This window comes from Oreochromis aureus, linkage group 18 (genome assembly GCF_013358895.1).
Source record: "Oreochromis aureus strain Israel breed Guangdong linkage group 18, ZZ_aureus, whole genome shotgun sequence".
Taxonomy (NCBI): Eukaryota; Metazoa; Chordata; class Actinopteri; order Cichliformes; family Cichlidae; genus Oreochromis; species Oreochromis aureus.
In genome coordinates this window covers 26,221,045-26,246,333 of record NC_052959.1, presented here as the reverse complement: position 1 = coordinate 26,246,333, position 25,289 = coordinate 26,221,045, and the positions used below count along the sequence as shown (strand labels likewise).

Sequence of the window (25,289 nt, the reverse complement as noted above, 5' to 3'; positions counted from 1 at the left end):
ACTGAAGCTGGGCCTCAGAGATTAGCACAAGTTATCAAAAAAAGGGATCAAAATTGTAAAATACTGACTTTTTGCATAATTTGGATTACTTGTGAAATACCATCATACGTTGAGTTTCTTTGAAACATTTTGAGTTATGAGCAATACCAATACATAATAGTTGGTTCAGAAATGGAATTTCTTCTAAAAAGGTGACATCCATAATGAAAAAGCTAACACAAAGAAATAAGATGTTTCCAAAGTAGGAAAAGGCCAATATTAAAAAATAAAAATCTTTCTGCATCAGTCACTGTGTTACATTTGGTTTTGCAACTAGTCTAAAAACTCTAAAAGCGTTACCTGACTTTAACCACTAATCATAAAGTCTTTATTAAGAAAGGAAGAAATGCAGAAACAATTGTTTCATTATTGCCAATTTGGTTCCAGCTTCTCAGTTATCATCATAAACCTCTTTGACGTCATCTGCAAACTGAGCGTCTTTGTGTTTTCACCTGTTAGTCAGATCTTTAAAAATAAAGCCTCTTAAAGACATTAAAAGAAGCTTTTAAGAAGCCGGTATTTATAGTCATCAGAATTTTCTGACACAAAGCATCGATCAGCTAGAATTAAACTAAAGCGATGACAGATTAAAGCAATGGGATTATAAAGCTTTTCCTAAAGGTCGGTTAGTGAAGTTAAGCTCTGTTTGCACGACTCGAAGTTCTAGTCCAGACAGCTCAAATCAAAAAAGGGAACACTTGAACAGAAACCTCAAACTTCTCTTTTCTTTGTAACTTCAGTAAAACCAGCTGTGAGACACAAAGAGTCACACAGTTTAAACTCATCGACACAGCTTTTATGAGTAAACAGTTAAATAAATTTAGTAATTTTACATCTCATGCATGCACACTATAAAGTTCAAGAATACAGGAAGCATTTTTTACAAAGTAAATGTGAAAAATGTGCATATAGGAAGTCTATGCCCCGGCCCGCTACAAGACAACACAACGTATTATACAGTATAAAGCTTCAACAGGTGTAACACTGTGTTTTTGTGAACAGCATCCACATTGAACCAAATCTGTGTTATTTCAGACAATGGGCTTTTTGTCCATTCTGATGGTCTCGTAGGTGTCAGTACTTTGGGAGGTCAGACCCTGCAGGACGCAAGCAGACAGACACACATACTGTGAAGTGGCACAAACTTGATGTGAAAGCGCCTCTAAAACGACACTGTTCATTTCCTGCACTGACTCCTAAGTGTGATTTTGTGACAGCCAGCGAGATGAATAAACAAGAAAAACATCTACTGTGCAATGTGCTGTCACTTTTCCATCATGTGCCATTTTAAATATGTTTTTAAGCATTAGAATGAGAAGTCTCACCGCATAGATGCCTCCCCCGGCGGGTTGTTTCTGTGTGAATGGAAATAAAGACATGATCAAGAGTGCGTTCAGGGGCAATTCTTTCAACTAATTGTTGGACATGTGAAATAACTAGATGCTTCTTCAGGTACTGACTGGCATTTGGCAGTCTTTCTTTTTTTTTTTTTTATTTACTCTAAGATTTTGAGATACGAGTAATGTGCAACTCTAGACCCTTTTTACAGGAAGTGGGATCTGACACTGTTACTTGGTGCGAAAAAACACTGATGGAAACTGTGACGACATACATAGAGTATAAATAATATAGGTCGGTGGTCAGCTTGCTTACAGGAAATTATAAAAACGGGTTGGTATTTAAGCTGAACTATGATGTTACAGAGAAAAAACAGCTTTGACGCACCAAAAAAACCCTTTTCTATACACACTTGAGTTTATATTAAATTCCCCATTTCTTGTAATTTTCCGCAATAACACAGATTTAATTTTACCTCTGAGTAACTGCCAGACGAGCTGCTGGATGGACGCATCTGTCAAAAAAGAAATAAGAAAGCATGTGATTGGGTGACTCCCATTGTAGTTTATTAATCATGTGAAATGTTGAAGAGGATGTGAAATGATTCTACATAACTGGCTCAAAAGAATGCTCGTACGCAATTACAAGGAACACACAAAAGGTATCTATCTAAAGTAATTGAGGAAGTTTTATAAGATTAGTAGAACATCTGCTATACTTTTTCCAGCCTAACATAAAAAGCAACTTTAAACAAACTGCTGCATTTAAGTGCATTTCCTTCACGCACTGTCTAGAAGGAAGAAGGAACAGCTGTACACTTTCTACAGTCCATCATGGCGATCTGTGTGTGTGTGTGGTTCCTGTTTGCCTTACCCTCAGTCTGCAGTACAGCACAGTGAGGATGATGCCATATAGGATGAGAATACCATCCAGGATAAAACATATATCCATGCCTTCAATGCTGTCTGTACACACATAACACACAGACTTAGTCGCGATCCTCGACACAGCCAGAAGAAAAATGTTAAGAGACACTAACTCCGTGTCATCCCTTTTCAATGCTACAGGTATCTCAAAAGTACTCCTACTAGAGCAGGATCAAAAAGAGAGCAATGAGTGCTCTTACCGGGTGGGCTGAAGATAAGATGGTTGATCTGCTTTGTTTTCCCCCTTGTAGGCTGTCAGCGAAATGTCTTATACTCACAGAGAAGCAGTGAACAGGAAGTCAATGGCTCTCTGTCCGTTTTGAAGCTATGAAACCACACGCCTACCACACTGCCATCCCCCAACTTCACAGAAGTTCCTCTAAAAATCTTGCGAAAAACTTTGGTGAAAATTGTTCATGTCCAAAGACCCAAATCGGCCTTTGGTGACAGCATTCAAGAACAGATTCTTACTAAAGCAAACCAAAATGATCAAATGCAGATATTCATTTTCTTCAACCCCATTAAAAAAAGAAGTCTCAGCTCCTTTTGCTTCAGTCACATGTTTTGCTTTACAGACTAAAGTTCCCCATGCTGCAAATTAGGAAACAAGGAGACTTGTAAGTAATAAATGGTTTAATAATGGAAAAAAGCCTAGCACACTATACAAGCTACAGTTACCAAAAAGAACAAAATACAACACAGATCTACAAATTTTTTTTTTACATTCTGAAAATTGCATCATCATAACTTAGGCACCGTAAAAATGATAGAAAACAACTTATTATAAAAAGGATTTGGAGCCCAAAATAAATCTATGCATGCATTCTTTTGTTCGTTTGTATTTTTTTTACAAAAATCAGATGAAATATCGAACAAATCGGACCTGGCGTTTGTTGGTTTCATTTTTCAGAAATGTGAAGGACTTTTTAAAACCGCATTTGACAAAAGCAGACAGTCAGCCTGCTTTTGTCTGTGGCTCAGCAAACTGTGGGGTGGAAACATCGGGTTAAGTATCAGGACCTGCAGACGAAAGGGTGGCGGAGTCAGAGTCTGCTGCTCCTCCACATCTGGAAACTAAGGCTGAGGAAAGGTCGTAGGCAGCATGTTCACTGTGTCCGTTTCAGCTCGTGGCACAAGGCGAGGCGGTGATAAGCTACTGCTGCAGAGGAGCTGCAGAGAGGAGTTACAATCACATGTCTGGTTTGGGATTCTTGTAGATATGCATGTAAAAAAACAAAAAAAAAAAAACAAAAACACAATAAGCCAGCTCATAGTTAAACTACAGCTGCCTCATCTGGATTCATTTAATTGTGTAAAAAGTGTGAGACTGACTACATTTACACCTGGTATTACACTGTAACGATACACTGTATTATTTCACTTCCAATATTAATAATCAGGGCATTTTCAGATAGACTGAAGTTTTATGAGAGATGAGCGCCTGCACACAGTGACTCAAAATGCTGTTATCTGATTATTAGGGTGGCTTAGAGTTAGTGTGCAGGCGTAACTTCTTCTGCAGAATCTAAATATACCCTCAATAATGCAGAAACTCTGTTGGTATCTGTTAAGGAAACTCTTGAAACATGGTTGCACAAACAGTTAACTTGAATTTAGCACAGTATGCTTTTTTCCAATCAGTCACAGAAAATCTGCAGAATTTATCGCTTAAAATGCAAAGATTTTACCAGCATTTCAACACATCGGACGTACAGATTGCATTTGCATTAAAGAGTGAGGCTGGTAATACTCTTGTTTTTCATATTGTCAAACATTGTGACATTAGAAATGTTTTACTCTGTAAAAGAGTGGCATCCGCCTGTTATTGGCTCCAGTTTTTCCATTGCTGTGCAATTTATTCTTCCACTCACACCATCCTGCTGCCAAAAATACTCAATTGTATCTAAAAGTCACCAGCTATAAATAGCACTGAGTAAATCCACTTACTACTTAGGCATGAGTAACATTTCCAAAAACATAGTATCTATAAGTTAAAAAAAGAATAATAACAGCATAATGCATGTATGAGTTGTTCTTAGGAAGTAGCAGCAATGAATAGATTCCAAGTAATGACACTCGAGACGAGTGCACCGTTGGTCTTTTCGCTAGATTTTTTGACAGTATGAAAAATTCAGAACACCGTCAAGCTCACATTTTAAAATCCTCACGTAAGTAATGTTCAGAATCTCAGTTAATACCAGGTGAAAATGTCATTTTTATTCTGTAACACGGCCTGCTAAAACTGTGACATCAATAGTAAAAGTACCAGTGTTAAATAAACTAAAGCTGCATATTTAAACAATCATGAACATACAGTTTGGAGTTGTAATGAGTTAGGAATGTACTTCCATTTTACTTAACAGTTACATAAAAATTAAAAAAAAAAAAAAAAAAAAAAAGACATACTGGCCCTTCAAGGCCAGAGGAGAGAAACATGTTAACTCACTGCACAAAATGCTACATTCTGAAAGTTAAAAAGTCACTCCTCTAACATATATATGTAAAAAAACAACAACAGTCCTGCTTATGTTAAACACAACGACTGACAGGGGACCAGAGGGCAGTGGTACACCAGCGTTGCAGTCAGAGCTGAAATCCAGTTGGACTGATTTTAAGACACAAGTAAGAGGAAGTGACACATGTGATGTAATCCCCTTCCTCTGGTGTTTACGTGTTGAGTCAGCACAGTAAACTAGTCCAGTGGTTACAGCAAAAGAAGAGGCAAAAGGAGGAAAAGTCCCCGTTTAGAGGAACAAAGAATTTTACATCGTGCTGTAAAGACAACGTCAAGAAAAGAAAAGGTCAAGGCATCTGTTTACTTCCAGGGTTTGAACAATCGTTGAGCTGATCACAGTCTGACGCCAAGCATCTGTGTTGATCACAAAACAGGAAGGAGGAGGCCCACAGAGATGTTCCTCTCTGAATGGTTTGTTTGTTGATGAGAGGGGAAATGATTGGGCGAGAATAGACCACATGGCCTCCACATGTCCCACCACATCAGTGATCCAGGAGGAGTGAGCACGAGGGGAGAGGAAAGTGTGGGAAAAAGAAGACTTTTTACTGGACGCCTTTACACCGAGGTCTCAGACTGCAGCCTCATGACGAACTTGTGGCTCTTTGGGTCGATGAACTCCTCCCCGAGCCGCAGGAAGGGGAGCGGCGTCACCGTCACAACAAGTGAGAAGTCCAGGCGTCGCAGGGAGAAGACCAAACCCTGACGCAGGGCTGAGGTCACCGGCTCCTCGCTCACCAGAGTCCACTGGCGCCCCCTACCGTTCTGCTGCTGGTACTGCATGGTGGGGCCGGCGGTGAGGTAACGCTCCAGGAAAGCCTGAAAAGGAGGATGTTGGAGTTTAATCACCAAGGAAACACCAGTTAATGTCTTAGCGCTACAGTACCATGAAGCACTTAACTACATTTACATCACTAATGATGCGGCTTTGAAGATCAATTCATCAATCTACACTGTTCGCTAAAACAAGTAAAAGAAACACTAGCCTCTCCAAAAATCCAAACTCTAGTTTTGCAAAATTAGTACAATAATTCTGCCTTTCAGCAGTGGCAAAGATCCTATTAATGTGTTGCATTTATTTTATATTTAAAGTGGCTCTGTCGTACAGTGGTAACATATTTGGCTAACACTAGATCCTTGGTGTCTCCTCTCGAGACCGAAAGGAAGCACAAATCCCCCGGATGGGCCATGTTGGGATGGAAGGAGCATCCATACCAGATCAAATATGCACACTGATCCAGTGTGTTGACCTCTTCTGAATAAGATAGCAACTGATAGAAGCTGTTTTGTTTTTTAAATAAAAGAAAGTATCCCAAAAAGAGAGTATTCAGGAGTAAAGGTAGGTAGATCTGCACTCAATGAGGGACCGTTTGGGCTTAAATAGCAAAAAATAAATGAATAAAACCATCATTATGGTAAATAATATCATAGAAGGGTTCTGATAATCAATAGAAGGTATCTGTACACACAGGACAAGACTGAAAACAGTATCAAGTGGCTGCTATCATCAGGGACTCAGGCGCCTCTGCATTAGAGATGTATTCAATTCTCTAGTAGAAAATTCTGCTAAAAAACAGCCATCAATACTCAAACATGTAAAAAAACAAGAACAAAAAACAAAAACAAAAACAAAAAAACCCCCACAAAGACCAACAAGCAAATCTTTTAATATCAGTTAGGCTGTTTGGTGTATTGGAACTATTGTCGACTCACCTTGGGCGTCATGTTGTGCGTGATGCAGAACTGAAGGTGTGTGAGGATGCTCTCCATACTGTGAAAGGCCTGCTGCCGTGTGGTTCTCAGGTACTTCTGCATGGCCCGGGCCATCGGGGCAAAGATGGCTTGAGCCGCCTCTCGAGGATCCATTACCTCTCTGGGGTGCTTGGGAGATGAGGCCGCCTCTTCCTCTTGGAGGCGCTTGATGTGTGTGAAGGCCTCTTCCACTGCCACCACCAACCTATTAGAGTAACAGAAGACTGTGGTGACATACCCAACAGATCAAAGATGAAAACCTGCAAAGTTCTGCGGATGATAAATGGCCCTCATCCTCATCCGACGAGCAGCGTGGAGTGTATCTGACCTGGCCTTCCGTTTGCGGATCCTTCGGTCCATCTCGGCCTCCTCGTAGTAATACTCGTTGTGGGAGTTGTCTCTCCGCCTGGCAGCAGCTGCTATCATGGCCCGGGACTGGCCAGTGGAGTTATTGGTGGTGTTTTCTGTAAGACCGAAGGAGGAATTATTGGACTGCACATTAGAACTCAGACAGGTAGTTTAAGGAGTTCTTAAATGTTTCCCGTTCTTGCTATAAAGCCACCTGCTTTTGACGTAGACCAAGAAATGGCAACGAAAATTAAAGAAAAAACGATTTACTTCTGGATTAAAGACAGACGTCAGAGCCAGAAGGAAGCTATATTTACCATCCAGGGAGTAAACTTTGAAGCCTGTCATCTTCTTGGACAGGATGGACTTGGGCAGGTTGAGGAGAGCTGGGTTATAGACGGGGAAGTCGCTGTAATAACGGTCCAAAACCCAGACAGCTGCCCGCTGAATGCTAAAACACAGAGTATCCGTCGTCAGTGTCACAATAAGTACAGGTCAAACAACAGCTGCTGACTGCACAACGGACAGGCTGCAGTTCATACAGACGTAAATGTAAACTAGATCTCAGCACCTTCCTCACATTTCTGCCTTTGATGGTGATCTCGTTTAATGTCACACCTCAACTATTATTTTAAAATAAGATACACTGATGTTTGGACAGTAAAATACTTCAAAGTAAAACGCATCCCCTCACATCCCCCAAACTGTTTTTTGGTGTAGTCTAATACTTACCTGGGTTTTGTGACACTTCTGCTTTAAAGTTAATAGATTTATTGTTGTTGAAACTAAGAAATGTTTCAACAACAATAAATATATGCAATATGCTAAGAAATATATGCACATTTTTACCCAGTCCGTTGGGATAATCAAAATAATTGAGCATATATTATATTTCCATTAAACAGTTCTTGACCATCAGATTCACCAAAACCATGGAGTGTCCCTGGCAGTGTCATGTTTTTTTTGTATTTCACTGAAATCTTACATAAGTTACTTAAAATAATGACCGTGTACGCGATGTAGGTGTGACTGCTGGGGATGGATTAAATACTTGAGTCATCAAAAAAGGAAAAAGGAAATCAGATTTAAGTTGTGATGCCTCTGCATGCTGCTCAAGTTTAAAACAAAATAATGGCCTGATGGAGATATGCATGCACGCACACTTCCCCTTCAGTTTGTTTCCAAAAAACAATCTGTGTGATTGATTTTGACAACTTAAAAATACATTTTTCTGCTGTAGGATGTGGGTTCAGAGCACAGGCAGAGAAAAAAAGCTTGGTAAAGCTTCTCAAATACAAGCGTGAACACACCCAAGTATCAACTTACGACATCTTAAACCCACTTAAGACAACTTTGTATTGATTTGCAGTGACGCTTTCCTTTGTAAAGACAAAGGACCCAATGCATGCCAGCAAAAATCACCCCACAGAGTAACTGAGCCACTGGATCCCCTCATTTTGTGGGACTTCAGGAGACCCTGCATCCTAACGTAAGGACATAGCATTTAGCTTTTCTGCAACTTATACTTCATGCTGCTCAGCACAGACCTGTGGTCAAACAAGAGTTTGGGTCTCAGGAGGTTAATCTTCTGCCTGTCAACAGGTTTATCGTATTTTGTTACTAGAAGGCAACCCAGAAACAAACAACAATTCTGTAAAGATATTAACTAAATGCCATGACTGGTGTCACAAACCTAAGGTGGCCCACGTTGTAGAACTTGCTGGCACCATCTGTGCTCCGCACCACCTTAAGGCAGAAGGCTGGCTGAAGGTGTCGGACTTCCAGCAGCACCAGAGCCAGGTACTGGATGAAGAGCAGAGCATCCACCAGCGAGGCAGCGTACTCCACAATCCCCCTATAGTCCCGTTCTCTGGGCTCCAACACACGCACACCGTAGAACAACCAGTACGACGCCACAAACAGGAACACCAGCACCATCAGGAGGCAGCGGAAGACAAAAAAGCGTGGGAGAGTGGCGCGGGGAGGGCGGAGGAACAGGGCCCAGGAGGAGATGAGCAGGACCAAGAGCTTGAAGGCCAGGGAGACGTAGAGGCCCTCACAGGGCGTGCCGCAAGGCTCGAGGGCGTCACGCCACAAGACCTGCGGCAGGATGAGGAAGGCTAATGGCGTGACCAGGGCGAAGAAGCTCAGGCAGCCTCCCAATGCTGGACCCACAAAACGCTTGCACTCCAGTGGAGTTGACTCCTCCAAATCTTTGGTGACGCGGGTCAGGTCCTCGTTTGAGATGCTGTGCTCTGAGGTGCCGGTGACCACAGTGGTGGTCTCTCCCCAGTTGTCATCCTGCACAACAAAGAAAACAATTAGTCATCATACGGAACTCAGACTCATTTTAATCTCTATGCTGAGTAATATATTAAGTTCACCCCCAGCTTTGACTTAAGTTGCACCTCTTCAAGAGGCTAAGGATGCTGGGATTGTATGTGTGAACAGGAGTTGCTCAGTCATACCTAAGAAAATGAGGGTGTGAAACAAAATCTGAAGCTACTTATATGAACACAAGATGTTTACATGAAAGGGCTGGTTGGAAGGCAATTATAATCTGAGTAAATACAAATGAACAGTTCTTGCTTTTTTAAAAATCTTTTTTGAGTAGCTGACAAGCCCTAAACTTAAAATTAGAAGTTAAGGGCTTAAGCCCTCAACAGCTTTGTCCCAAGAGCGATTGCGGGTTGGTTAAGCTTTAATGCAAGTGCCCCTTTACTATTTTAAGAAGGACTCTTCACTTCATCTGAGAACAAATACGTCCCCTCAGGCTCCTTAATGAAAGCACGTCTCTGCACTTTAAATAGTGAAGTCAGATTATTTTAAAGTCAGCACCTGCTGTCTCCCCGCTAACTGACGGGGCAGAAAAGGACTGAAACGATATGATTAACGCCTCTAAGAAAACACACTTGAGCTGTTGAAAGAATCTGAGAAACCACTTTGAATGGATAACAAGGGAAAGAAAGAAAACTGATGGGGAATTCAGCAACAGATTTTTGACCTGACTAAAGAGTAGAGAGGTCAAAGTTTTGGTTTAAAGGCCTATTTGTAGTTCAGCTGAGTGTTTGACTTTAATTAAACATAAGATTTAAGCATGTACAGCTCCAGGGTAATCTGAGCCTATTAACTTTGTTAATGTTAGTGACATGCAGCTAAAGGACCGAAAGTCACAAACATTTTTTGAACAAATTGTAGTTTTAAGAAACATCGGTGGGATAAGATATGCACAATGTTAACCATTAATTGGAGTAATGCCCAGTGATTAAATGAGGTCAAAGATGACGATGTATGAACAGAAAAAAGTAGAAAACACTGTAACTGACCCTGTCATCTCCGCGGGTCGACTCTGCATCGAGAAGCGGCTCTCCAGGTGTTTGGATGGTGACCGATTTGTCTCCACGACTGCTGCTGTCTCGGCTCTTAGAGCGGTGACGGTCCCGCCGATCCCTGAAGACAAAGAAATTATATATCATATCATAAAGGGCTACATTAGTCACAGACGCATCGAATGATGTGACAATGTTACACCGTGACACAATCTGCTATTAGTTATCCATTTTTTATTTATTGTCTTAGCAGATCATCTGTCAAAGTTGCTGTGGTGAATCTTTGTGACAGAAGACACAGTTGTGTTCAGTGCACATATATTCATCCTGGGCATGAATGTCATGGTAATTTAGGGCTTTTAAAGATTTTTTTTAACTGTTACTTTTCCAGGCTGGAATAATTACACAACATACATCTTTAGTAGCTTTAAAAAAAATGTATTTTAGATTTGTGCGCTAATCCACACAGACTCAAATATACACATACACCTCACTAATATTTGGTTGAATGTCCCTTAGCAAGCTCCACCTCAACCAGACACTTTTGATAGCCATTAACCAGAATTAAGTTTCTGCCATAACTCTGGTTTGTTATTTGACCACTCGTCTTGACAAAACTGATAAAACAACCAATTTAAGTGAACTTTTTTGTTTGTCCAGAAATTTTCAATAGATTAAAGTCTTTGGCCAATCTGTTCCAGAATTTTGTGTCCAAGTTTCAACCCTCTAGTAGAGCAGGGCGATATGGCCAAAAAATATTTATCACGATATATATTTGAAAATTTATGATAACGATTAACTTTTTTTTTTTTTTTTTTTTTCTTTGCATGGACCCAGTTTTTAAGCATAATCCACAAATTTTCAATAGGGATTAAAGTCTTTGGCCAATCTGTTGATACGTTTGTCCTGTTAGAACATCCAGATGTGTCCAAGTTTCAACCCTCTAGCTGGTGATTTGATATGAAGTTGAAGATGTCATAAGTAGTCTTCCTTGTTCATAATTCCACTTTGTATCATATATCAGCACCACTGACAGCAAAACAGCCACAGAGCATGATGCTACCACCACCATGCGTGACATTTGGTGTTCTTAGGTTTGAAAGCCTCACCTTTAATCCTCCAAACGTACCTTTTGTCATTGAGGCCAAATAGAAATATTTTAGTCTTTATCTTGTCTAATCATGTCAATGGCCTTGTGGTCAGGTGTAAATTTCAGTCAAGCTTCACTGTGGACAGTGACGCTGGTGGACCAGCAGTTTCCAGTTCATGTCCATGGTTCCTGGGTTGTTTCTGAACATCCTAACCAATTTCCTCTCATCTGAGGGGGACCGGTTTGGATCTTTTTGGATCAAAGTCGTGACACATGTGAATAAGTTCTACTTACGTACAATTGTTTGAACGGATGATCTTGGGATTTGGAATTGTTTAGAAATGGCTACAAGGGACCTTCCCAACTTATGCAAGTCTGGGTTTCCCCATTCTTTTGAGCAGTGGTGTCAAACAACTGCTTTTTATGCTGGCTAAAAGAAACCAGTTTCCCCACAATCATGATCAGCAATGAGAGGTTAATAGGCCTTGGTCTTGTCGAGTTAAAAGACATTGTATCTTCAGCACCACCTGTTAAAAGATTTAAGTCAGCGTATGTTTATATCTGAGCCTGTATTTATACTTTTGACCCTGTGAGAAATACAGAAACTCCAAAATAAATTCAAACTTGTGCATCCAGAAACTCATTAAAGACACATGCTGTAGTATGGTTCCACCCGGGAAAAAAAACAGTTCAAAAGTTAAAAAAAAGCCAAACAATAACATTTTAAGTTATCTAGTGACTTATATATCACGTTTAACCAGAGTAGCGAAAGACCACGGTGAGTTTGAAAGCCCAGCGGCTCTAGTTAGCCTTGCCCCGGCTAGCTATCGAGCTAGTGGGTAACAGACGCCTCCGAAAACGCCGGAGCGCTTTTGAAAATATGTGGTGTCTTGAAATTACTGTGCTCTTATGAATTCTGGGACACAGTTTCTTCTTCTTCGGGTTTAACAGCAGCTGGCATCCTTGTACATGCAGTGCTGCCACCTTCATGCCCATGATGAGTGTATGAAACTTTTGACCACAACTGTAACTTTTTAAAATTCCTCGTAAACAAAGAAATGGGTCTTACATTCCTCGGTATAGTCACTAATTGAATTACGTCTGTTTTAAATGTCTTTTTCCTCTCATTTAAAAACAGTCAGAATGATTAATTCCTCGGTATAGTCACTAATTGAATTACGTCTGTTTTAAATGCTTTTTTTTTTTTTTAATTTTTTTTTTTTTTTTTTAATGAACAGTGGTGTTTTTCAAAAGCATAACAAAACAATACTGCCAGAAAGGAAATTAAAGGCATGGCCATCGCTCACCACCTCCAATTTATCAACTGAGATTGGAGCTTAAAAACTATGAAGTTTAATCAAGCAAACAGACGTTCGCATAGATTCAGGGAAAATGCTTCCTTAAGGTTTCCCTGGATAACATGTATAAAAGCAGCCCAGGGGTCACTCAGCTTCTTTGAGTGGTTAATCAGCAAACTGCTTTCTTAGTTAACTGTAGTGACTTTGATGGATGTGTTTGGAATTAAAGCTGTCTTCCTGGCTCTATATGAGGTTATGTATGAGTAAGTATACTTTATAATTCCTATTTTCAATATAGATGTGTGATGTGTGAGTGTTCAGTATTAAAATATGTGCCACTATGTCTCCTAGTGTGGATCTCAGCATGTGGTTTTCATCCACAGCATCTGTAAAGCTTTCGCGCTGCATACCAGACACCCTACTGTTACTGACGACTTCTTATAGGGAGAATTTGATTATGAAACCTCACATGAGTTTAGAAACCACATACACATCAGGTAAAAACCTGTATATAAACTCGAATCCTTTAAAAACTGTTATTTTCTAACTAATATAAGCTCCACAATCACTGATTTATCAGGCACCAGCTGCAGATTTGAATTCAGTGCTGAGTTTCAGTGACTGGGGAGTTTCCTTCAGAAAAAGAGAAAACATAAGGCCAAGGGGCCAGAATCGGCCCAGCCAAGACTTCAATCTGGCCCACTGGGATGGCTTTGGAATATATAAAGGAGGGCATAGATTTTAGACTTAACTGTATTTTCATAAGTTTTACAGCTTTTCCTACAAATTTATTCATTCATTCTGGAAGATTGATGTGATTTCATTATCTTTATCAACAGCATTTCATTATCATGTTGAAAAACTGAGACATCATGTTGGCATTGCACTTATTTTCCCTTTTTCCCTACACTGTAGATCCCTGATCTACACTCTTGGACTGACTACTGCTGCAGTTGCATAAATATTTGATTAAAAAAATACAAATACAGAAAAGCAGTTGTTGTTGCTGTCATTCTACTTATGTTGTTATCACAATATTTACTTAGAGATCCAATATTTAAACCAACTAATATTCGAATCAGTCCAAACAACAGACCAGAAACAAATACATGAAGTTATGAGCCTGAGTGTGCCTACTTCAATGGGTCTTACCCACCTGTGCTTTCGGGAGCTTCGGGAATGGGAAGACTTGTATGAGTAGCCCGAGTACTGCGACTCGTTGTCCATGTCTCGGGTCGGCGGTGAGCGGGCTTTACGAGCCCCGCCTCCTCCCGCCGTGCCGCGCTGCTCGCCGACGCCTCCCAGTTGGTTTTTGCGCTCGGAGATGGACTTGGTGGAGAGAGCCAGGGGCAGTTTGAGTAGGTCAACCTTATTCCTGAGGGAATCTATCTTGGAGGCCGATGAGGGGGGAGCAAGAGAAGGGAGGATGGGAGGGCAGGGGAGGCTAAAACGAGGAGATGATGAGGAAGGAATAGGGGTGGGAGAGGATGATGGGCAGGAGAGTTGCAACAGGGGAGAGCTGAGGTTGCTGAGATCTGAAAGAGAAGAACAAAAAGAGAGCGCTGGTTAAAACTCAGCATCGCATGTAGCCATTTCTCTGCCTGAGCTACTATTTGTGCTCCTAAGTTGCAGTTGACCTGAACTGACAACACACTAAAAATACACCGTAGGCTTCATATTATCTTTTCCCTTTTCCTGCCTGAGCTTCCTGCCTTGTGCTCCTAACAGCAATCACACCAGACCATCTAGATGGTACAAAACAGGGTCCCAGGCGTCACTTCTAAACTTGGGCAAAAGCTCCTTTTCATAATATGCATCACGGCCTTGGAACAATTTACAAGATAAAGATCATTTTGGAAACACTGGCTTCATATCAGGCATCGAAAAGCATAACACATTTCAAAATGCTGTCTGAGGAATGCGCCTGAAGCCTAACTTTAGAAAGAAGTAACAACGCAGGCGTCTGCGAACACATGGAAGGTTAAAGTCATAAGCCAGACGTCAACTCCTTTCCACTAGTCTGAGGGCGTCTGCATGCTTCATTTGCACGTCTTAATGTGCACCCTGGTCATTTTCCATTAAAATCACTACGGCAGTCATACAAGGTCTGACCTATAAACCATCATTAACTGACAGGCACAGACAGAAATATGGGCATCCTTCTTTGTGGGCTGCACAGGTAACTAAATGGCACAAAACAGAAAAAACATAAAAGTTTTTTTTTTAAAGGGAGGTCACCAACTCTCTTTATCTCACACTTAAGAGGAAGCCTCAAAACTCCTCCCTTTTTAAAGTAAAGTGAAATGACCCTTTATAAGAGTCCATTTATGTGGTTGGTACCCACATCCACTATAAAACACATTAACTTTCTAAACTGAGGCTTCGGTTTCACTTCAAGCGCTTTCATCGCTTCCAGGTCTCAGCTGAGGTTAATCATCACACGACTGTATCTCCTCTCTCCAAGCAGCGAGCATTAGCCGTAGTTAGCTGTGTCACAATGGCAGCCATATTGGATTACTGTGTTTTCACTAAACTTGTTTGCCCTCTCCCTCCCTCTCTCGCCGTCTCACATTCCGTCCCTCACGCCCCTCGTCCCCCGGGAAACGGGGCCTCTCCGCTGCCATGGTAATGAATGAGGGTGTTCAGCTGTAGGGGGATTGGAGGCTGACAGTTACTGTGGAAACCTGACCTCACACCGCCCTCTGACACGCTGTCTGTCCACGAGGGAGGAAAAAAAATCACCAAAATAAAAGTATCGGCGTGACGGATGTTTGGCTGTCACATGGTGGTTAATCGATAAAGGGAGGGCGTGGCTCACTGGCTTTGATTGGCCCTCTTTGGGAAATAGAGAGGGAGGCTAGCTGCTATCAATGTCGGACAGATTCCACTTAACGATGCTTTTATGCCCCATCAAGACCATTGAGTTTAAAATCCACTTCCCTTCATCCAAGTCCTGCATGAAATCGAATCTCTCGGTCAAAGTTCATCCACATTTTCCCCATCTCTCTTTGCATTATTATTATTAGTATTATCATCATCATCATTTTTAATGGTCCATTATTTGCTTATACACAAATACTGGACCATGGTAAAGCATCAGTTCATCCACTGTCTGCAACAAGCCCCCCAACTTAAGTCATCTTTCTTCTCATTGGTTGTTCCTCACAAACAAAGGGTTTGAATAATAGGTTGGGTGAGGCATCAATGCTCCACTCTCTCTGACATCATAAAGACTGAAAGAGAGTCTTTTAGAGCCTTTGGAGCACCCAAGCCTTTATTTCAAGTGAAACTACATGTGTGTCTTTTGGCTTGGTTATAGAAAGCAAAAGATTAATGGTATGTGACAAACGCATGAGTGTCAGAGCGTGATATTAATGATAAAGAGATCCCATACGTTTAGTTTCATAGTGCACATGAAACAAGCCCAGACGTGTTACAGCAAGAGGCAGCCTCCAATAATAATTTAGTAAACAGGGAGTCCCTTCAACAACCTCAAACAAAAATTACAGTACTTTGCAAAATATGCGATTCCGGCTGTTCCGGCTAAAGGTGGAAACACCACACTTGTTTCAACACTCGTGCTAAAAAGACACCATGGAGCACAACCAAGCTATGACGCCATGCGAGGAGGAGATACTAGGAGCTGATGATGTGCTGGAAAAAGTAAACAACGGAGACTCCGCCGGGCATCGCCGGAGCACTGCTAGTTGTCTGTATGACAGGGAGAGCAAAACGGTGGATGGAAATTATGGGTGCAGTTACATGATGGAAAAGCAGGGCTTCAAGCAACTCCTGATAAAGCTATACCCAAGATCCCAGGTAGAAAATATTTTTCAGTGTTATGTGAAAATATTGTAAGTCTAAGTTAAGGTTAAGCTACTTTAATTATTAGTAGTATTATTATTAAAATGTTAAGCATTTGTTTTATACTTTTACTTAAAACTTCCATGGAAAATGCTACTTAGGTTACTTTTAATGCTTACATTAAACTGTGCCACTATCAGTGCACTATAATGCTACTGCTAGCATCTTGTTTCTATAGAGTCACACTTCGAATTCGATAGTGTGTCATCAGGAGGACAGTTTCTTTGTGTTGTAGTAATAAATAAACAGTGCTTCCTGCAGGCTGCAATCACTGATAAAACATTGTTCACTATATCTTTTTAATAGATATATTTCAAGGAAATTTGGGAAAACGATAATTGATGTTGTGACAATATCACCCACTCCTGGCAGCAAGTCTGTTCCATTTCCCTGCAAACAGGGCCTTTCTAATAATCTTGAAGATCATCAGTGGCTGAAACAAGAGCAGCCCACAGACTTTAAACGGCCCCTGGTTGTGCACAGCTATAATATGCAAACAACAGTCTACCAAGCTCTGCGTATGATCAGCGCACAACCAGGCCAGTCCCCTCACAGGGATTACTCACACATGCGCTGATCTCAGTTTCTGAAAGTTTCTTCCTGTTTAAAATAAACACCACTAACCACCAGCATAAATATGACAGCAAATAATGAAAAGTTTAATAGCTCAACTTTATGAGAAATCCCCCCTTATCCGGAATCACTAACTTTTAGCAGACCAGAGAAGATTTTGGACCCTTGCAGCCATGTGCAAAACCTCAACAGCATGCTTATTCCAAAACCACAAAACTCCAATGACTAACAGCTGCTTTCTGGTGCATCACGATCGGCTTTTATCTTCAGCTTTAGCAGAGGAATAAGCAGAATCGTGCTGTGCTTTTAGGCCAAATAAAGTGCTTAAAAGCTGTGTTTCATGCAACCTCTGCAACAGACAGGAGTCTGCATTCTGAATGTCACGCGAAGCAAGAGGATTCTTATTTTAGATCAAGTTAAGCTGCATGGCATCAAACCAAAGAAAAGCACGTTAAACAAACTCCTCCACAAGTTCTTTTAAACATGGCATTCAGGGACAGATAGAGGAGCAGATATGGGTAGAGCTTCTCAGCAAAATAATACAAGGACAACAAGTGGAGAGGACTCAGAGATTCCCAGACAAGCCAAATACTCTACACAGGCAAGAGACACAAATCTAAACAGTGTTTTAATCTAATGGCTGTAGAAGCTTAGCCGGTATTTGCTCTCCCAGACAGAGAAATGCTGGCCAAAATAACAATCGGAAATCATCACTGCCCATAATGCTCGTCCCACCAACGCACATAAATAACAATTAAGCAATTATAATGATGCAGTCTGCCTTTCCAAGCAACGACAAAGGAAAATGGAGGCGTAACGTCTTGTTTCAGCAGCATATTTACTCCTCTACATCTGAAACTCTAACAGCACAGAGACAGAAGAAAATGGGTCATTTTTTTGAATGCATGAGTGATAAAAAGAAAACAAAAGCATTACTCAGATTAGTGCTCTTTATAATATGTGTCAAAATCAAAGCCCACAACCTAGCCATCTGTCAATTTTAATCCAACTCACAAATTATTTTAGATTCTCAAGAAAGTTTGGCCTGTGGTCTGCACCGCCCTGTGCTCATGGCAAACTAACCCTCCGCTGCATCAGCAATCTGACAAGCCTGCAAACAATGAACGTGACAAGACTACATAGTCCACGTCTAACTGAGTGTTAACAGACGCCTATCATGAAACAATTTGTTTTCAAAGAACATAGGTCCCATTTGAACATATACAGCAGCAAAGATATGAAGTCATACATACTGCAAACAGGTATGCAGCTAAAGCAAAACATGTTTCTCCTTTCAGTCCTGATCTCAAAGTGTTGAAGCTGCAGAGTTTGCTGCAAGCTTCATTTTTGTTTCGTGCCAGGAGGCTGCTCTCTATGGTACAGGTAGACTAGGTGATCAAAGAGCTTTTGCCTTCTTCTTCTTCTTTTTTTCTTAAATTAGCTTCCTGCACAAATATTGAGCTGTCGTGTTCGGGCCTGTGACACAGGCAATGCCAGAGCTGAGGACGCACTCTGTGCAAGACTGAAACAAAAGACTGGTTTTATGCTTTGACATTAGGACTTAACAAGATTTTATTAAATGCCCCAACTTCAAGCTTGTGGAACAGGTTGTTATAAGTCGGCTGAAGGAAAGCCTTCTTTGTAGAGTTAGTTTGCTTAACTACATTTTATAAAGACTAATGATCTTATTTTGTTCTGGTGATTTAATTAAAGCACGTCTATAAACCGTATCCTGTATGTCTGGCCCTTGGTATAATTCCCATTTTGCAGCACAGCCCTTAGCAAACCCTCCTTGGACACTCTTGCCATACAAAAAAATGCTGCTGACATAAATGGTGCTTTTGCTTGCATGTAAAGACAAATGTTGTGAAGACTGTCACGGTTATATGTATCCAAAAGCCTTAGAGAGCAATTAAAAAGGCCAAGCATGGGAGTCTAAATTCCCCCTAGAGACGTATGGAGATACAACACAAACACGTTGGACAAAGGCAACGAGAAAAGACATTCAAACATAATATTTATCACCTTAATATGTTGACATTTCCTCCCATTGTGGGCAGAGTGGTGACAGTTTCATGAAAGGGAAAAAAAAGATTTATCATCAGCGGAGCGTGAAAGCACTCAGGTAATATTGACATATTCTCAAAGAGGTAAGATAATTAAATGAAAGTATTACTGTCTAACACAGCGAACATTCATTGTGAACGTGAAGACTTGATTTCATGTTACAAGTCAATGAAAGATGGACTTAAGAGGTCATGAGAAATTTCGTGGCTGATGATGGCATCTGATGAAAGACAAAAAATTCAAAAGGCATTTAACCAACTAACGTCTCAGAAATTAGGATAGCTAATTTAGCTGGAGAAACCTACAGGCTACATCTAAAACATGAATCTTAGGATTTGATATGAAAGTTTAATTTAGATTAAACAGAAGATAAATCATCCGCTACATGTTTTGAAAGTTTAACTAGTAATTATGGTTCTTGTGAAATCCTCTGAATCAACGACATGTAGAATACACAGACTAGCAGAGCTCACTGTTCACAAAAGCCCTCCGGCCAAATACACACATTTACTCACAAACCTAGCAAACATAGCAGGGTAATGTTTGTAATTAAATTCCTCCATTTTCTGTTTCCTGCCAAGTGCCCTTCTATTCCAGTTAATCACATCATGGCACACTGACTTTTTACGCTTAACCACAACATTTATGACAACATACACTGAAACCAAGACTGTGCAACAATGAGAAACATTAGCATTATAACACTTACTATGGTGTATCGATAAACATTTGGTATTCACCAAAGAATGGACTCACAATCATAATCACTGCTGCAAATTACTGAACTGGGTATAGTCTGACCTTTAAAAATCAGTATTTAAGTGGTAACGCTGTAAAGGAAACTTCAGAGTCACGACATTGCATCTCAAATTGTGAACTATACATTCAGAAGCTGCACATCGAGGCCGTGAGGGACTGAACTTAATATTTGGGGCAGTTTTAGAGTTTTGCTGAGTTTTACATGCACGGGCACAAACACAGCGTTAATGTTTCTCAACTCTTCAACTTTGCACTTCCCAAACTAGTGAGCACTGACGGCACTGTTTGACTCCACCGTTTGCTCAGCTGTGATGCTACTTTGCTGCATATGCTGCAGCTTTCGCAGTTAGAGCTGCTCTGCAGGATAAGCTATGTGATGATGCGTTATCTAAATTACTCTCCAAACATGTCCTTCTGCTTTATGTTGTTTTAAAAAGTTTTGACAGTATCCAAGTAAACATAAGCAATAATGTTAAATTTGTGGCTGGACGATATCTGCCGACTGGTAAGGAGACGAGAGCTCTCTGTAGCATTTTACCTGTTCTAAATAACATAACAAAAATTGACTTGTACAGTATAAATAACTGCTGGATGATGTAAAACATGGATAAATAGGTGGATCCATGGCAGCACTGCATTCTGGGTTTTTGAGGCTCCTGTCAATTTTTTTAAAAAAGAGGCTTTTTTCCAGCTTCAGTGAATGATTTCTCTGTACGAAGGCTGGAGTCGAGTGTAAAATTAACTCTGTTTTTATGCTGAAACGCTGACATCATCTTTCAGCATTTGACCTTTGAGGTAGATAAAACAGCTTCTTGTAAACATTACATTCGGCCTGTTATATGTATAATGAGAGACATATGCTTGAAAAACGTAATGCACACGGGGCCGTCTCTGCAAGTAAGGCCTGCAAAAGGCCCGTGCTCTCTAAAGAAAGTATGAAAGGAAAGTTGCAAATATTACATCACTTTCAAGTGGCTTAAAGCACTAAGCTACCAGAAAATTTTGATATGAGTAAATCTAGATTGCACATGGTCTGCTGACCTTTACAGTCTGAAATAATCCTGTTGCCAACCTACCTGCCTCTCTGCTGGCCTGATAGTGAGAATATGACTGAACACTTGATCTACAAAGGTGTGGTCCGGTACGAAGATGGATAAGGTTTCCTATTCATCCCACCGTCCTCTATGACCTACTTCATTGACTTCAAGAGGATTCTCCCCTTCCAACTTTAATAGCAGCATTAGTATAAAAAAAAGAAACCACACACCCAGAGTGTAAAAGTACATCTTAGCACAAATCTGTTCAGTAAAGCATTAACAACCTACCACTGGTTCTAGTTTTTGATTAGCACCTTACACAAAAGGTTCATTTCTTTTCATCCAGCTAAGCCATTGTTCCTCCTGACATTGTTAACCAAACACCGGTGTGACTTTTTCCAGATAGTCTTATGCAAAAAGAGTCAAATTTCTAAAAAATAAAAAAAGCTCTGACCGATTTCACCAGGGTTGTCCACTGCAAGCCCGTCCAGAAACCTGTGTGTGTGTGTGTGTGTGTGTGTGGTCTAAGATTAAACAGTTATGATGCTGGGCTTCATGCCTACTATAGCCATGGCTCAAAGGTTTTATGGCTCAGGCCAAAGGGAGTGTAAAGTCATTTAATATGCGCCATCAACTGAGAGCAAAGACAACAGCTTCCTCTGAAAACAGAAGACAAACAGCCTGAGTGAAGGAACCAAATCTCATATGCACACAACACAGCCTCCACACAGGGTCCCAATCCTCAACTTCCTAACAGCTAAAATCAACTTCATTATTTTTTATTGTGGAATTTATTGTACCAACTCCTTTTGTTTTCAATTTAAATCAATCTGGTTTATGACTCAGTGCATCCAAAATCAATTAATGTAGCCCAAAGCAACAACGCTCCTGAGTCAAATCCATAGTTTACACATCTTTGGCTTGCAGTTTGGATTTCATATGCATTTCTTCATGCATCATTTAAAGTAACTATACAGCTTCAAACAGTGCAGAAGTTCATAGAAGACCGTTTTGGTTATGCTCATCCATAAAAATGATTCCAACAAGGAAATCAAACCATTAACAGTGTAATTGTTTTGCTGCAAGCATGCATATCTAGTCACACGGTAATCAAAACAAGCACATGTATGATTTTACAGCTACCTTCCCCGCGGCAAAAAGAAATCAAGCTGCTGTTAAAACTTTTGGAGCCGAGCTGCTGGCACTGGGACGGCAGCTGTCAGGGTGGAAAAGCAAGCTGGGACACCTCTGAAGTGACCAGCTCTGCTCCATAGCCATTTTAGGCCAGATATAGTCCACCAACTGTGAAAATAAGCATGCACACGCCCAGAGTCCAACAGGGGAAGAGGCTCATCAGTGGGCCACACACACACAGACAGAACAGAGACCGCCACCCACATCAGTAAAACCAGTGAACAACAAGACAACTGCTTCTGTCCAGGTCTGCGCACACATGGCGAGCAAACGGGAGCAGGTGTTTGTGTGTGTGCGTGTGTGTGTGCGCGTGTGAGCAAATCTAATAGAGTGTGTTTGAATCAACAGGCCTGTCTTCTGGCTCTGCATAGATTTGTCTTCATATCCAAACAAAAGTACTGCAGAGACAGGAAGCGACTGAGATGATTCATGACTATGGCGAGTCTCACAACAGCAGCCAACTATGTGTTACTGATAAATCAGAGCATCATTATTCTCTTTGTTTGGGTTATAAAACGTCAGGAGTTGCTTGAAAAAGTCCAAAAATGCAGAGGCGTGTCATAATTCACTGTCAGAGATTACAAAAACAGCAGAAGTTCAAATGTGGGGATCAGACTGGAATCAGAAACTCTATTGCATTTTTTAAGGCAGTCAAAAAGAGTCAAACTGTATGAGTCAAAAAGAGATGCATTTATTTTGAATAGAAAACACTCGTATTCCCTTCAGGAAAGTTTCTGAGCACTGAAATCTTTTAATGATGGCAATATTAATGTAGATATTGCAGTAATTTCTTAATTAAGATTTAATTTGTGAGTCACCCGACAAACATCAATTTGACTCCTTGTTTAAGTGCTTTAAACATCCAAAATTATGTTTTATCACAAGACGGTTGGAAGCTTTTTTGTACATTCTTTCAACCTGAAGCAAACACATTGACTTAAAAAGAAAACAAAATGTGATTCCACGTGATTACACACAAATATGAAGACTAGAAATCTTCTACCATGTTTGCTTCCTGAAAATACATGCATAATTCTCTCTGCACTCACATTACTAGTTGTCATGCTTCTCTTATACATTAATTGAACCAAAGTAGAAGGCACACAGCAGGGGGTCAGAGGAGAAGCTGTATTGTCTGTGTTTGTGTGGACAGACCCTTTAAGCAGAAAGCGGGGCTGTCTGAAGAGCTGAAATGGTAAATTAGTCAATTTACAGATGAAAAGAAGGGCCAGTGGACAATTTGAATTGTTAAGTAATACCTCAGTTTATTTATAAAGAAATACAGTCTAAGATTTTCTGCTTTGGTGCCTCAAATAAGCGTTATTTATATCTAAGGTAATTTCTTGAGGAAAACAACATTTTCTCCATCAGCTTCTTGAATATTGAAGGTCTTGGTGTTTTTCTCTGTTTGATAATATTGTAGTATTTGGGTTTAAGACTCCTGCTTAGACCAAACACGTTTCTACATAAAATACTGGAGCTTTTCTTTTAACTCTAACAATAAAGGGAGAAATCTAGTTGATTTTTGCCAGCATTCCTTAATACTTCAGATTTCCTAAATTAATGGGCACCAATACTTCTACAATGAACCAGCTGTGCTTCATATTTCTTAATCTCTGTGGTATCACTGTGTAAAATTCCTTCTTCAGTCCATTTCCACTAAGCCCCTGCTATGTTTACGACCCGTTTTATCACTAAAACATCCCCACTGGAAGCAGTTTACAGCCATTCTGTGGTATTTTTTAAAGCCTGGTGATAGCATTGTGTAGTTTTATCTCGCAAAAGCAGGACTCAAATCTTAGAAATTAGAAGTTGAAGGGCGAACAGACGTTTCAAGCACTGGATCTGTGCGTAATCAGGGCCTGTTTCGGCTGCAGCAACGTTATCCTGTTTCACTTTGAATTACAGCCTGTGTTTAGACACATTTTAGCACCGTGCTGCAGGCTACGGCAGCGTGGCTCAAGAGTCGAGCTGCATTCATTAATATTTCAACAATATTCCACATGCACAAAGAGCCACCAAAGGCTAACTTACTGCGAAGAACCGGGCGAGTATAAAGAGTTGTGCGACCTACAAAATGAAAAAGGAGGGTGTTGGAGAAAGGCAGGACAATGGGAGACTCCCAGGCCCCACCGGTGGCGTCCTGATGCCAAATGATCCCAATGCCCGCTCCCTTTCTTTCCCCTATCCTTTTCCAAACGGGACGCCCTCGCAGTAAAATGAATGGACGCACTCAAATTCCCACCAGCCCTTCGCCGAGGACAAAATTCAAACCCTCCGGCCTGCAGTCACACCGGACGCGCTCTTTGCTTCCAGGCGCATCACTCTCCGTCTCCTTTTTTACGCTTCTGTTCACATTAATAAAAGCAACTCTTCCTCCCACGTTTAAAATCGATCCAGGGAGCTACGTGGCCTCCGTGGGGTCAACAATAGCGCCGATGAGGGTCCTAAACTTCCCTTCGGATTCAAAAAAAAGGGCGACCATCGCGTCCTCTCGACTATTGTTTGGGGAAACCGGAGATCTCCGGCGCCCCGAAGCTTCCCAGCTCCCCTCTCCGCGTTACAACAGCGCGCAAGCGTCCACAGCACCACTTCTAACATTTTAACACATTTCCACAAAGAAATACTACTTACTTATTCCGGATCGTCCATTCGGGTATTTTCTCACTTTCCACTCTCCTTCCACTCAGCCGTAGCACCGTGCGCCCCGCCTCCGCTTCACTCTGGCCCCTCCCCTGGTTTCCCCCCCTGGGGGACCAGGCCCGTGAGAGAGTGTGGTTCAGCCACGGCGCATCTATCACCGCGCTGATGTCTCTGAGAGTGTGCGCTCGATGAGAGGGACCGGGACAGAGTAATGTGGCTCTTAAAACAGAGAGGCGGTTTATGGAGCTGCTGACGGGAACAGTCCTCTAAAAGCGCCATCATCATTAGATGCTTTCAGACCTCCTGACCTCCGTGCAGCTAAGAAGATGGTTACGAATCCAGACATGCAGCACGAATAGGTTTTAATATGTCGTATAGTTTAGAGGTAAGAAGAAAACATTTTTTTGTATATTAATAAATGGTTGGAGTCTAGGAAAGGCCTGGCACAGGTCCTTGCCAGCTGATCCGTGTTCCCTGAAGCCTCGTCAGAAATGGAAGGGTGGCTTCTTAAAAAAGGGAA

General features: G+C 41.1%; 2 protein-coding genes across 3 annotated transcripts; both read right to left on the bottom strand.

Annotated features, from left to right (window-relative positions):
• Nucleotides 1–813: 813 nt before the first annotated feature.
• fcer1gl (Fc receptor, IgE, high affinity I, gamma polypeptide like) lies at nt 814–2,664 on the bottom strand. Its single transcript, XM_031748050.2, has 5 exons — nt 2,504–2,664; nt 2,251–2,342; nt 1,853–1,891; nt 1,365–1,394; nt 814–1,136 (listed from the first exon to the last, which is right to left on the bottom strand). The coding sequence occupies exons 2-5, from the start codon at nt 2,326–2,328 to the stop codon at nt 1,071–1,073; spliced, it is 213 nt and encodes a 70-aa protein (XP_031603910.1). The 5' UTR covers nt 2,329–2,342; nt 2,504–2,664; the 3' UTR covers nt 814–1,070.
• A 254-nt stretch (nt 2,665–2,918) lies between these two features.
• On the bottom strand, nt 2,919–24,960 carry LOC116326812 (vang-like protein 2). 2 transcript variants are annotated; one of them, XM_031748226.2, is made up of 8 exons: nt 24,761–24,960; nt 13,789–14,167; nt 10,242–10,365; nt 8,609–9,216; nt 7,233–7,366; nt 6,896–7,031; nt 6,529–6,772; nt 2,919–5,634 (listed from the first exon to the last, which is right to left on the bottom strand). In XM_031748226.2, exons 2-8 carry the CDS (start codon nt 13,857–13,859, stop codon nt 5,374–5,376), a joined length of 1,578 nt encoding a protein of 525 aa, XP_031604086.2. In that variant the 5' UTR covers nt 13,860–14,167; nt 24,761–24,960; the 3' UTR covers nt 2,919–5,373. The 2 variants fall into 2 exon arrangements, with proteins under 2 accessions (XP_031604086.2, XP_031604095.2); XM_031748235.2 differs by lacking the exon at nt 24,761–24,960 and adding an exon at nt 24,161–24,621.
• Between the last annotated feature and the right edge of the window lie 329 nt (nt 24,961–25,289).